Below are 14,376 nucleotides of genomic sequence, written 5' to 3'. Positions count from 1 at the left end.
AAGATAACTTTTCTACTAATTTTCTTCCGTGTTGGCTGAGTTGCACCACCTAACTTTGATAGTGACTATAACGGTAACCGGTGCTTTTTGTATGGAGTTTGACAGATTTTTGACGTTTGTCAAAGTTAAAATAAAATGGTGCAACCCAGCCTTAGGCTTAGTACCAAAAACACCGGTTATCGTTTAAGTTACGGTCAAACTCAGCCTAAGTGTTGGGAAAATGGCTAGATTATGTAGGTTTGGGAAAACATAACAACGGCTCAACAATTCCTATTAAATTTGTGTTTAAATTTTTACAGAATTCAATGCCTACTACATATACGATACTGAACATCAAGCTTAGCACTGTGGTCTTTTAATTGTAATAAGAAAACCCTTATCTTGTAAAATTTATAACTGTAGTTATTTACGTTTCGTTGCAATTTTCTGACAAGTACACATGGGCATATACCACCCGCCACTTCTTTCTGCTTACGGCATAATTGTCTTTCATTAGCATAGACATCTATTATAATTTTCTAATTATCAGTGAAACATCGAACTTTCTTAGGGACGGCCTTCGCCATAAATCTTTATATGGTCCTACTATTAGAGTCATTTTATGCAACGCCTCTTAATACTCAATACCCAAATACTCTGACACACTTATATTCAGAGTTGTAAAATGGCGTTCATTAAAAAACCAATTTCCCATTCTCCACGCGGTTCATTGCATTTGAGCTATTCTTTTATTAATTAGTGCAAACAATAGAACGGGGACTTTGGATCTTCTTTGTTGGCTACTTCCGTGGCAGACGGGTAGAAATAAAAAGAGTTATATTAAAAGAAAGGGTAGCTAAATTGAAGTGTTAGTTTGTGTTGCCAGATTGGCTAAGACAATTGTTTGAAAACTTCTGCAGCTAGGGGACAAAATAATTTCCGGCGACGCCGAGTGCAATATAGCAATCCTACGTTTGACAATCATGCCGTCTGATTTTTTATTTAATGTTTGTCACATAATTATTTTGTTATTTGATTTTAATTGCAAAACAAACAGTGTTATTTCTAAACAATTTATAAACAACTGTTAACAATCTGACTAAAGGATATGTTAAAATTTGCAATAGCTGAGTAGTTGTATTATGTAATTGAGATAATTTGGGTCCCGTTTAGGGCGGGACGTCTTGGTCGTTTCTAGTACCCAAGGCGCCGACCACTAAGTATGCGGCAGAGGGAACATCCCAGGTTTTTAGTGGGTTCGAGCCCCACATAACCTGCCGTCCCCCGGCGGTAGGTATGGATAGGCCATTATCCTGGGTAAAAAAAAATTGTATGTTTGCCTGCCTTCGTCTGATTTTGTTCCGCAAGACTTGTCAGTCGATATGACACGTTTGAAAGAACTTTGTCTTGACCTCTAGTGAATACAAATGAATTCTTAACCACATGAAGGTGAAAACAAATTTATAAGAATAATAGCACCAGTGCATTATCATTCCAAAAAGGTTCAGTTTAGTACAGGACTTTTTGCTAAAAGCAAAAACTTTCTCACCAAAAAAAACAAAACAGTTTAATCTCAGGCTAGGTTCACGCATGATAAGCGCTATCTAGCCATCTCCAAGGTGAGAGCGGGCTCGGACTGGTATCGGGAACGTGCGCAAACGCACGCTCTATCGGCGCTTTCCATCAAGTAACACGGGATATAAGAATTATAGTGCACTTTTTATTTGCACAAGATCTTGAGATTCTTAACTTAAGTTGATGAGATGGACTGAGATGGCAAAGGTTACCAGGTTATGTTTTGAGAAAACAAAAACATTGTAGTGAAACATCAACGTGAAGCAAGTATGAAAGCGCGCATTACATCGGATGAGCCGATTCCTCATACAAAAACGACCAAACTATCGGCCGATAAAAAGTTTTTTGTCTGCAGGGCGTCTTATTCAGCCGTGGTGTTGCGATAATAATAATGTAGTAGATCTTTATTTATCGATATTATATTAGACAACAACATTATTTGTCACTTTTGAGTTGTGTCATTTTTGTAACTCTTGATGTTTAAATTATTAAATAAGTAACACATATTTTATGTGTTATCTGCGGCCTATTTTGTAAGGCTTTAAGCTCGTGTTACAAAGCTTTACGAACAAACCTCTAGCATGATTACAGACAAAATCTACTCTTCATTACATCATATAAAGTGACATTTACACTAGGAAGTAGGAATATCAAAAATGTCTAGCTCAACGTTCAGACAGCACAACAAGCTTAACACTGAGGCATCTTGTATAGTTGCAATAAGGGTGATATTGCAACAAAAATGGATAGTCCAATATGCTAGATGTATAGGTGCACTATCAAGTCTTGCTACCGTCCCGGGTCATGCACCACACGTATTACATAAATTGAATTCCAACAAACACAAGAAGAACAATGATAATAAATACACGTCGGCGCAAGATGATTTACAAAGGTCCGCGGTTGACCTGCGCGCGCGCTTTCTACCGCGCTCGTGCATGTGATATAATGAATAGCAGGATCGAGAAATAGGCTTGTTAATTTAGGCATATAAGTATGTTTTAGTATGGATTATGATCGATATTTAAATACTAAGTGGATTAATAATCGTCAAATTACGATTACGTTGATAGTGTTTACGGAGTAGGTGCGAAGCTTTAAGTGGCCTGAAATTAGAACCTTTAATTCAATTATCAAAGACAGTTTTCTTTCTTTCATTTATAAGATTACTATGTTTTGCCCGCGATTTAACCATCTGGTTTAAAAATCCAACCAATTGGATTTCCATTAGGTATAGAAACTATTTTTAAAGGATGTTATAAAAATTAATTGAAAAATTAAATTATGTAGTACAGATCTTTTAATAACAACTTGCTGGGGGCTTGCCTGATATCTTCAGGCAGTGAATTCGAAAGCTTTATGGCCTAGAGACGGAAGGAGTCGGAGAAAAGAAGGAGTTTTTTGAAGAGGAGTAAAAAGGACTGAGTTTTTAGAGGGCGGAGCTGACATAAGTGCGTTGTGGTTTGGATTTTAAACTGAGACTTAAGATTGAGCCGTGTTTTTGATAATAACGTCCAATAGAATCTTTTTGCTCCAGATTAAGAGTAGGCGCACACCGTTAATTTTTAGTTGGCCGATAGTTGTGCCCGATTTTAAATTGTATGAAGAATCGGCCAAATCGAATCGGCGTAGTGTACACACTCCCATACATGCCCATACTGATCAACTGCCCGACTAAACTATCGGCCGACGAAAAATCAACGGTGTGCGCCTACCCTAAAATAAACACTTGCGAAGTCGTAGGCAAGAGCTTGTTTATGTACCTCAATTCTTAAACATGCTTTCAGCGCATCCCAATGATATCGCTTACAATGTAAAATGATCCTCATTGCCAAGAAACAAGATCCACAATTAATAGATCGGTGAAGTGCAAGCCGCAATGGCGGGTCGGTTTCAGATTGCGGTCGTCGACGCATTCAATTAGGTCTCTTCTAATGTTTTAAGTCAAAGCTTCCAGACTACTGAAAAATCTTGAACCTTCACTGGTTGGGTTTTTGTTGGCGGTCAAGCTGTAGATCCTGGCTACACAGGAGTTGCAGCAGTGGTAAAGAAAGGTGGGAATAGTTCCGTAGACTAATGAATAATTTAGTTTGTACTTACTCGTAGCTCGTAGGTAGGTACTTGTACTTTTATTGACCAAATCAATATTTACTCGTACTAAAAATACTTTTTATACTTCTATGGAAAGTTCATGAATACAGCCATAATACTGCCTTTAATGTTTCAGATTCTAATAATTGTTTAACTCTACAATAATCATTTGAATGTCGTTATTATCGGATTCTACTGTACATCATTCCGAAAATGTATTAAAACATCCAAAATTGACATTTTGTTTGTTTAAAAGACTATCTCTTAGGTGTTTGAATACGGTTTAACTACCACATTCCTCATGACATAAAAGTTTGAAACATTTTAAGGACGTTATTTTCTTACAAGCTTACAGCTTGCACCACACCGTATTACGCTAGTGAACTGAATAGGTAATTTGGCCTGATGACCTATGCACTCGAAAATGTACCATAGAAATGTAAGTATTCCTTACACCACTTTAATACATATAATTATTCAGGCTAATGCTTGTATCTCAGATTTTCTTTTACCATTAAATATACTTGTCATACATTACTTTTATTTGATCGAGTTTTACCTAATTATTAAGCAATGTTAACGGTCCAGAGGAAAAAATAAAATCCACTCCAAATCTTATTAGTTACTTAATCATCAAAATTATTTATGTAATGAAAGGAATATCATAATAAACATATCTAATTAGCTAAAGAAAGTATCGGAAAACCATTTAATGAATGGACATCCTTTACTAATGATAGATAGTAATTTGGTTTGTAATTAAACTTCGTAGTATAAATAAAATTTCAGAAGTCAAATCGATACGGAAGTTGTTATAGGACTGATGTACAACTTAATTACATGTAATTTATTGGCAATTAAAAGACTTCGGAAGCTCTTTGATTGTGCTGCACATCAAACTTAACACTGTGGCTTCTTATACAGTTGCAATAGAGTTCATTCTCCAACAGAAGTGTATGATCTGATATGCTACTACGTGTTTGATACAAGTGCGATGCAGTTTGTATGGGAGCTTATCTTGGTTGTAATAATTCATGATATGGAGAGATAAGTAAACGTAATACTTCAATCTCGCAATTTATGTGTAATTAAAGTTATTGTATGTTCATATTTTCACTTGATTACTTTTAATCTCAAACGTGTTTATCTCATTTGTGCGTATTTATTAAGGCTGATTGCACCATCTTACTTTAACATTGACAAACGCCAAAAATCTGTCAAACTCCATACAAAAAGCACCGGCTATTGTTATTGTTACGGGTAAAATAAGGGGGTGCAACTCAGCCTTAATGTGAAACATCTAAAGATATTTGAGGCTCAGGGCATTGAAAGCTTGAATCAACCGGATTGACAGAATAAGGCACGTTAAGCCTAACCGCTAGACAAAGTGACATTCGTAATAGAATATTTCGTGATCGCTTCGCCGAACTACGTAATAACTACTTAGGTACTACTAAAAAAAGACGAAGCAATTACGGAATTCAATATGTCTTTAATAAATATTTTGTATGAATTTGAAAATTATAAATAACTTGAAAAAATCAAACTGCCTAAGGTGGGAATTGAACGTAATTTGTAAAAAGGTTGATGTAGCCATGTCATAATGTTTGGCTACAAGACTATAATAACAGTTGACAAAATCCTCATAGCGAAGAAGAAAATTATTCAACTACTTATAACTATAATATCCAAGTCCAGCTCTATCCTATCCAAGTTTCCAGGTTTATTTATGGTGTTTTTCTCCATCAGGCATTCATAGGAAATCCTTCTAAACCCATTTGGTTTGGCCATGGCTATAATAACAAAAGTGATGAATGGTTAAAAATAGTAAGTAATGGTTTCCATTTGACCACTATTTTAAGAATAATCCCACCTAGTTATGCCAGACAACATGTGTTACCCATTGCATTGATTGCACCGAATGCAGTCCACCATAACAATTCTATATACTTTATATCTAACACCATAGAGTTCAAAATCGTTTGAACGTTTAAGCTGGAGTCCACTATAGGAATTCTACATCCCCTCTATATTCAACGTCATAGAGTTTAAAGTCGTTTAACAGTTTATCTGTGCATTGTACAAAGTGTTTGAACACCGCAAGAGTTATGGCACTCTACCCATAGTCAACAAACAAGCGTAGCGCCAGCATAAACAATATTAATCTATGTCTAACCTGTACCATTTTTAAATACTGAAAAGTTTCAAAATAAGTGCCGTGCCACATTATCTTAACCTTAGTTGAGTTCAAATAAAAAAAACAACCTAATTGAGAACCTCCTCTATTTGTTGAAGTAAGTTAATAAAATCTAAAGCGATATTTTACTTTATCTAATTTACTTAAACTTGACCTTCACTGGTTGGGTTTTTATTGGCGGTCAAGCTGTAGATCCTGGCTACACAGGAGTTGCAGCGGTGGAAACGAGAGATAGGAATAGTCCCGTGATTTATCTAATTTAGGGACGTACCGAAACGACCACGTTGGTGAAAGTTTTTTTATGAAAAATTAAAGAGGTTTGTTAATAATTACTAAAGATAATAAACAAAACAGGGCAGATATGTACCATCCTTGACTGCATCCCACTTAACATCAGGTGCGATTGTGGTCAAATACCTGCCTTGTTATGCATTAAAAAAAAAATCAATAGATACTTAAACATTATTGTTACGACAAGGATTATAAAATAATAAAAAAAGATAACGAGTCATTAAGAGCTTTCTTCACCAAAAGATTTCTCAGATAGTTTAAATTTATTTATATGTACATCTTTTTAATTGCCAAATCGCTTACCAAAATTTTACTCACAGTATATTTTCTTTCTCATAATGAGAAAGACCAAATAAATAGTAATTAATTCGCTTAATTGGCCATTTAAATTTCATGCCTTCTTGTTATACATCAATTAACTTTGATTCTTACTATTAGCCGAGTATCCGGCCACACAGCTTTATTTATATTTAATAGTCATTAGTAACGAATAAAGGTAGATTAAGTGTTAGATAATAGACCCGATAATATGTGAACGGCATTGTAGAGTCTTCATTAAGTGTATTACCGTGATTAAGTCATTTTAGTCTCCACTGGAATCATTATACTATTGGCCTACACTACACTCCCCAAATTGGCCAGACGATAGAGGCCTTGATTTTCGCATTTTATTCCGTTATTCAGCTCTAACGACATTCACGAGAGTCGGGGTGGTCCTATTCTACTCTAGTGACCCTAAGGTTACACGTTTATAAGGAACAAAATAATATTACGTAAAGTAACGAAAAAAGAATAATCTAAATTATGAGCACTAACTTAGGCGCTGACCATAGATTTTTTGCTGGCCGATAGTTGGGTCAGGCTGTTCTGTTGATCAGTACGAAAGTGCGCACATTACACTGATTTGGTGTCGGCCGATTCTTCATACAAATTAGAATGGGGCCCAACTATCGGCTAACTAAAAATCGGTGGTCTGCGCCTAGGCTAATTACTGAGGAATAAAATTGTGGTTCTATTCTACATGTCAGAACTATGCAGCGATTGGGAATCGTTTATGTCAAATTTTGACCGTCCCAATGGAAACAGCCTAGTTAAAATGTATAAACTAACCTGGAAAAGCAGATACCCCGAGTCATACATCCAGAAGTCATCGGGCGCGTTGCCGGGCTTGGTGAGCTGGATCGCGAGGCAACGCTGCAGGATCAGCTGGCAGCGTTGCCCCCCCGTACCGCGGCCGCTCATGCCTCACGCGGGGGGCGGCATGTTCTGAAACAAAAACATCAACATCAGGATATGTAGTCTTCATTGTAGAACTAATGTGATCATCTTCATCTTCTTTATGATCATCGTAATCATCGGTGTGCTTACCATGAGTTTACGTTAGGTGTACCTACTCGCTAGCGACTGCGTTAAAAATGACATTGAAATGACATATTGTGCAACGCCCCTAGCGGCTACTTTCAGGAAAAAAATCTTCATAGATTTAGCGAGTACACCTAACGTAAACTCATGGTAAGCACACAGGTCGCTGGGGCAGAAAAGTTCTCGAATGGCGACCACAGGCCCCAAGATGTAGTGAGAGCAGACCTCCCACTAAGTGGACCAACGATTTGATAAGGTTTGCGAGAGGTGCCTGGATGCAGACGGCGCAGGACCGGTTGTGTGGAAATCCTTGGGGGAGGCCTTTGGACTTCATGTAGTCGTAATTACAGGAGTTCGACTCTCTGTAATTTATCGGGGTAAACGGAGGAATTGGCACTGTCCACGGTCTGGCCTGACGGGTTGGTGAGACCAGACGGGTCGCATATTGCTACCATTAGTCTCTTCTTACGACATCGGAGATCGAATATCGCCGGATAGTAGAATATGACAACCTAACTATTTTTACTATTTTTGCAATGCACCTCAAACCATATAACCATCTAAAATAGAGAAACACGGGTCCCAACCGAGACTTTCATATGAGCCACATTGACGTTTCAGCTGCTATGCTATAGCAGTGGTCACAAGCAGACTGGCGGCTCGCGGCGCGGCGGCTTCGTCTTAACGCGAAAATCTTTCATTTATCCATCTGTCTTGTACTTAAAGGATTTAGATAACTAAAAAAGAAGACACTTGTAAACGCTGTATTACATGAGCGATTTACTACTTCAGGCCATTGTTGTTACAAAACATCACCTTTTAAGACGCCTCAGGGTTAACTTAGAGTGCAGGAGCTTCTGTTGAAAACAGTGGCGGATTTACCAATAGGCCAAGTAGGCCAGTGCCTAGGGCGGCAGATTTAGAGGGGCGGCAAATTTAGCAAATTTTTTTTTACAGGAAAAAAATATATAATTATACGTATACCTACACAATCCATATATAAATAAACGATTAATAAACGCACTGTAATATATGTATACTTAGGTCCTTATGTGATCATGAATTTTAAAATATTCCAATAGCGTTTCAATAAAAATAAAATAAAAAACTCTTGAGTAACACAGGATCTTCGGAGCCTAGCACGAGCACCATCTCTCCACAACTTCGTGTATATTGTTTTACAGGGTAGCCCAGAAGAAAATTCACTATTGAAAATTCAAGGAAACGAAAACTGTACATTTTTGTAGAACTTAAGCTATTGCAATTTAAAGGAAATTTAGTGCAATTTATTTTAAAATTTACTGTCTTTTATAAATTTTATCGTACATGTGATTCCCTTGACGTTTACAACATTCGGTCAACATTTTGGAAAACTTTCGTAAGCGCTGATGCACACGACGCCGCTACCGCGCCGCCAAATTTTATTATGCTTTGTTGGCGCGGTGGCGGCGCGGCGGCGGTTTTACTCGGTGCGTATGAACAGTGTAGCGGCGCGGCGACGGCGCGGCGGCGGCCCTTAGGCCTCAGCCTCGAACTTAGCGGGCAGCGGGGCGGCGCGGCGGCGGCGCGGGAGCGGGGAGGGCAACGCAGACCCGTTCTCGAAACCAGCGGGCAGCTCGCGCGGCGCTTTAGCGGCGAAGTGTTGTGTTCGGGGTTGTGTTGTCGAGATATTTGTTTTTATTCGCGAACGAAATGTCTGAACAACGGCGACAATTTTATTTCGATTCAAATTCATTCCTTACGCTCGATTTATTGTGGGCAAAAGAAGGAGTGCGCTGCCCGCTCGTTGCCCGCTCCCTCGCCGCTGCCCGCTCCGGCGCCGCTGCCGTGCCGCTGTTTTCGAGAACCGGTCTATTTGATTTTACGCATAAGATCCTGCCGCTCCCGCGCCGCCGCCGCCGCCGCCCCGCTGCCCGCTAAGTTCGAGGCTGAGGCCTCAGAGTTACCTCAAAATGGATTCAGGATAGATGAATGCTGCAGAGTTTTTGGATTATTAGAGTATACTCTGCCCATAAAAGGTAACCTCACAAAAAGAAGTCTGCTGAAATGAGATTAGCGCTTCTTAGAGGCAGTGAGATTTCACCACTGCTTTTTTGATTTCAAAGCTGCAAGATTTGCAAGGTTATGACCGGAGCATTTGGTTTCATCAATATGGGGCTACGTGTCACACTTCAAATGAGAGCATTTAGATGGTAAGAGACATGTTCCCACAAAAAAATAATTTCAGGCAGGGGTGACATCTCCTGGTCACCAGGAAGCCCTGATCTCACTCCAGAAAATTATTTTTTGTGGTGTTACATTAAGAATAGAGTATACTTTTAATAATCCAACAACCATGCAGCAACTGAAGCTGAGCATTCGGCAAAAAATTGAAAATAGGTTTCAAAGTAATTCTGACGAACGCATTCCAAGATTTTGATGTATGTTGATTGAATGTTGTAAGCGTCAAGGAAATCTCCTGGGCGATGTAATTTAATAAAGGTAAATTTAAAAATAAATTGCATTAAATTTTCTTTAAATTACAATAGTTAAAGTTCTATAAAAATTTAGGTACAGTTTTCGTTTCCTTTGAATTTTCAAAAGTTAATTTTCTTCTGGGCCACCCTGTATTACCAAGCCTTGGTCTTTCTGTTTACCTTTAAGAAGTTCTTAGCTAATTATACTGGATATAGCACTTTGCATGGCTCTGTGCACATTCAGGTGAGAAGCTTTTCTTGCTTAAAACGGGTTAAAAACTATCTACGATCTACTTTAAGTCAAGAAAAGCTTATAAGAATTAAACACAAAAATGAATTAAATCGGAAATAATTCCTAATAAAGATTTTAGTGCTTTAATGGCTTCATTAGTTGCCCATAAAGACTCTCCTAGGTTTTCGACTTCGACGGAGTTGTGCTTAAGTGGTGGGGGCCCCCGAAAGGGGCGCTTTTTCGGTTTTCCGGTTATACCGCGTAAAGGACTTCTTACCCTATCGAAAAGTGGTCTTCCTGACGGTTGAAGGGCATTTAATCCTGCATTAAATAAGACCAAATTCATATGTTTTGAACAAACCGTTCTCGTGCAAATATTCAGCAAAGTAGAAAATATGTGTATAAAATTAATGACCCTGTCCAAGTCCAATGGCACGTTACCCGCAGGCTTCCAAGACTTGAAAAGGAGCGCCTCACCCAGTGTAACCCTATCAAGGCTTACGAGCTGGATGCGCCTATCCTTGTTCGTCCCAGCCGTTCCTTAACTGCGGTTGCTGCACCTCTTCCTGGCACTCACCTGAACGACTCTGTGTTACCTACTGTGACTGCCCCTCTTCCAAAAAAAATGAAGCCATTAAAGCAATAAAATCTTTTGTAGGAATTATTTCCGATTTAAAATCTAATTCTTCTGGCCTATTAATGCTTTATCTCTTTTGTGCATAGAGTCAGAACTTATGAAAAAGATTTCATACGTCGATACAATTAATGATTTTGCAAATTTAAAATCTCGCAAGAAAATAGTGTAAAACTTATTTGATCTCATTTTCTGTCACCATTAACTGAATTGTTAACATGTTATATTTTAATAGAAATTGTTTTTACCTATTGTTATTAAACTGTTAAGTCCAATAAAAATATTTACCAAAAACAATGTTTACTGACCACACATTATTTTGTCTGTGTTCATATCATGCCTTTGCCCACCTTAGGATTAGTACATACTGCTGTTTTTAGGTCAACATTAAACTCATCATTACAATGCGGGTTGCAATAATAATCTAGTAACTGACAGAAATATCATTAAGTTCACAATCATAGTAATAACGGGATTAAACTAACGTATTGAATTTCAAAAGTCAGTAGGTAGGGGCGGCAAAAATTGAATGGCCTACCTAGCGGCAAATTTGTAAATCCGCCACTGGTTGAAAACAATCACCGGAACCTACTTGCTGCTATCAAAACTGGGTTACGGGAATTTGGCCATCAAATTTGTACTAACTAATAGCATTTTGGAACATTCAAAGACAATACCTCTAATTAGGGACGGTTTATTCTCAATTAAATTTTTTGGTCAAACGGTCCGCCAAAACAATGGTGTGGATAATTCGTTTAGTAGGACAGTGCTATGGGACCCTTGACATGGTGGTTCTAGAACAAGGTGACATTAGCCTGTTATATGGATATCAAGGTGTAGCATCTTAAGTAGTTGTAATAGGTAGGGTTTAACGAGAAAAATTTACAGTTTTATGTGGCATCTGTACCTATTTTAAGTACAACGCGTCAATGGTCAAACAATTTTATGGTCTCCCATTTCATTCGCTGTTTTACACTTACCAGCATCGTGGTGCGACGTACTGTTTTCTCATGATTTCCAATTAATATAGTATAGTTAAGTTTTGTATCTTTTAGTTCCTAATGTGTGCCAAATTAAAGAATTTTCAGTCTTTCTAATTTAAAACCAGTAGAGTTCATACGAGTAATTTTAGCTACGTATGTAATGAAAATATTCATATCTATAGCCCAGAGCCAATTTACTTCCTAGCTGTGGCAATCTTTTAAAGAAAATAGGCCCACTACGACATCACATTGACAGAATGGTCTATGTTCCTATTGATGTCAATCGTGATTAAATCTTTAATTGCAAAGTCAAACAAGCCTAAGATTGTCTCTATTGTACTAGATTCTTATCATTTTATCTATGAAATTATTATTGGCACGGGCTCTATATTTTATACTCTACTACAATAAAACAAATGCTACCCGCTTCTTTCTTCTTGGTATTATCTTGACATATAGAAGCATGAATGAACTTACATTTTCGTAACTAAAAATATTGTGATAACGTAATCGTAAAACATCAGAAACAAAGTCTCTATAAAACAAGGAACTGGAACGATGTTATTAGAATATTCTGTGCTAGAACTGTTAATTAAGTCAACTCATGTCCGTTAGTAGATTGCGTTAAAACCAATTAAATATGGACACTATATTAATCTATTAATGTCACTACAGAACCAAACAATTACATAAATCGATAATCTTCTGAATTCCCAGACATTTAGAGCATTCCCTTAATAGGTAACGTTACCTCAATCTGTATCTAGCCTGTTATCTGTATTTAACGAATTCACACTCTATCTCCTTGACTTATAATTTAAATTTGCATGTTATGAAATTCGAACACGTCTTATACAGGATGTTTAAATCCTTGGCGTACTTTTAAAATAAGAATGCTCATGGTACATGTACTACATTCCTCAAAGAAACAAATCCAATAAGTTAAAATTGCAATAATTAAAACCTTGTACAGATGACAGCCCAACAGGCTTAACAATGTGGCACCTTATTACAATGTAATAGGTGTTATTTTGCAACAAAAATGTATAGTCTAAAGTGCTATTGGCTGTAAAATCGTTTAAAACTCTTTTTTATACCAGCAGACTACTTAATTAGTCAAAATAAAGACAAAAAACGTCATTGTATTTTTTTTATACATAACAAGACAGGTATTTGACCACAATCGCACCTGATGTTAAGTGGGATGCAGTCTAGGATGGTATATTTCTGCCCTGCAAGTGCCTATTCACTCTCGCCTTGAAAAGGCCCGGAATTTGAGAAAGAATTTGTCTCACATTTGGGGAATGTAATACAGGGTACTATACTATAGGAATGTACCGTACTTAGTTGAGTCTTACTCGTATATTAAAAGGATGCCAATGGTTTAAACACCCTGTAAAAGTCAAATGGCGTGCACTCTATGTTCTTTCCTATAAAGTTGAGTTTCATTTGCTTTATTATGGCAGGATAGTGAGGTAAACGTTCCAATAGTAAACACGATAACTCGGCTTGAGTTAGCACAATGCGGCAAACATCGGGTTGCATAAGTTAGTTGATTTAACCGACGGGAAGAGCTTTGCGTGCATTAACTATGATAAATGAATGTCATTAGGAAACGCTGAAAGCCTGGTAATGGGCATTATCAATAATTTATATGAACTATTTAGTTTATGCACTAGTCTCGTTAAAGTATCATTTTCAGAAAGTTTGCTCTTAGATTATACAAACACATGATTAAGTTAGCTATTTAGCCATATCATACCATATCAATGTGCTTAACATGAGTTTACATTATGTGTACTCACTAGCGATTGCGTAAAAAATAACATGAAAAGACAGATTGTACAGCGCCCCTAACGGTTACTTTCAAGAAAATCTTCATAGATTTTTGGACTATTAATTTTTGTGCCAAAATCGTATCTATTAGAAGTATAAAGTGATTAGCTAAGTGATATGCTGTCATCCATTCATGTATGCGTCATGTATCACATAAACTTGATCCATAGCTTTAGGCATGCATATTCCCTGTCAACTGGTTTACATAATTATGTCAGTGGTCGTTTTGTATGTACCATATGCAAATCAATAGATTAGGTATACACTTGCTCATATTATTATATTGCACCAATATTGGCCATGCGATTTATCATATTTTTATTTCGTCAGAACTTCGAAGGCCCATTTCGCAAATACAAAACTCAATACTGTTTGTCTCAGTTTATCTCGTTTACTCACCCTGAGATACTTACAAGGGTGAGAGAGACAACAATATTTTTTTCGAAACAACTGGTTACATTATGACAACACAAACATTGGTCACAAACACGTAACCTCATTAAACCCAAAACGGTAAGTGCACAAATACCAAAAACAAAGTAAAGACGATTGTCTATGACGCAAAGCAACATTCTATTACACAACGCAATTGGTTGATGCCGTTATAATAACTGCCAACGTCCAGTGTGGACCGGCCTTAATTCCCAAAATGGAGTGTAGAGCAATTGTATAGCAATTTTGATTTATGGCACGTAGAGTTAGCACGCGACGTAGGTCAGTCATGTCAGTCAGCATGGTAG

General features: G+C 37.4%; 1 protein-coding gene across 1 annotated transcript in view; it reads right to left on the bottom strand.

Moving 5' to 3' along the window:
• The window catches only part of LOC135071241 (uncharacterized), a 254,495-nt gene that overhangs the window by 180,692 nt on the left and 59,427 nt on the right, over positions 1–14,376 (bottom strand). The window contains exon 2 of the mRNA XM_063965027.1: positions 7,244–7,399. Within this exon, the coding sequence (XP_063821097.1) occupies positions 7,244–7,375 (132 nt within the window). The 5' untranslated portion in view covers positions 7,376–7,399. The remainder of the gene's footprint in view (positions 1–7,243; positions 7,400–14,376) is intronic.

The sequence above is a fragment of the Ostrinia nubilalis genome, chromosome 4 (genome assembly GCF_963855985.1).
Source record: "Ostrinia nubilalis chromosome 4, ilOstNubi1.1, whole genome shotgun sequence".
Classification (NCBI taxonomy): Eukaryota; Metazoa; Arthropoda; class Insecta; order Lepidoptera; family Crambidae; genus Ostrinia; species Ostrinia nubilalis.
This window is presented reverse-complemented; position numbering and strand designations above follow the sequence as displayed.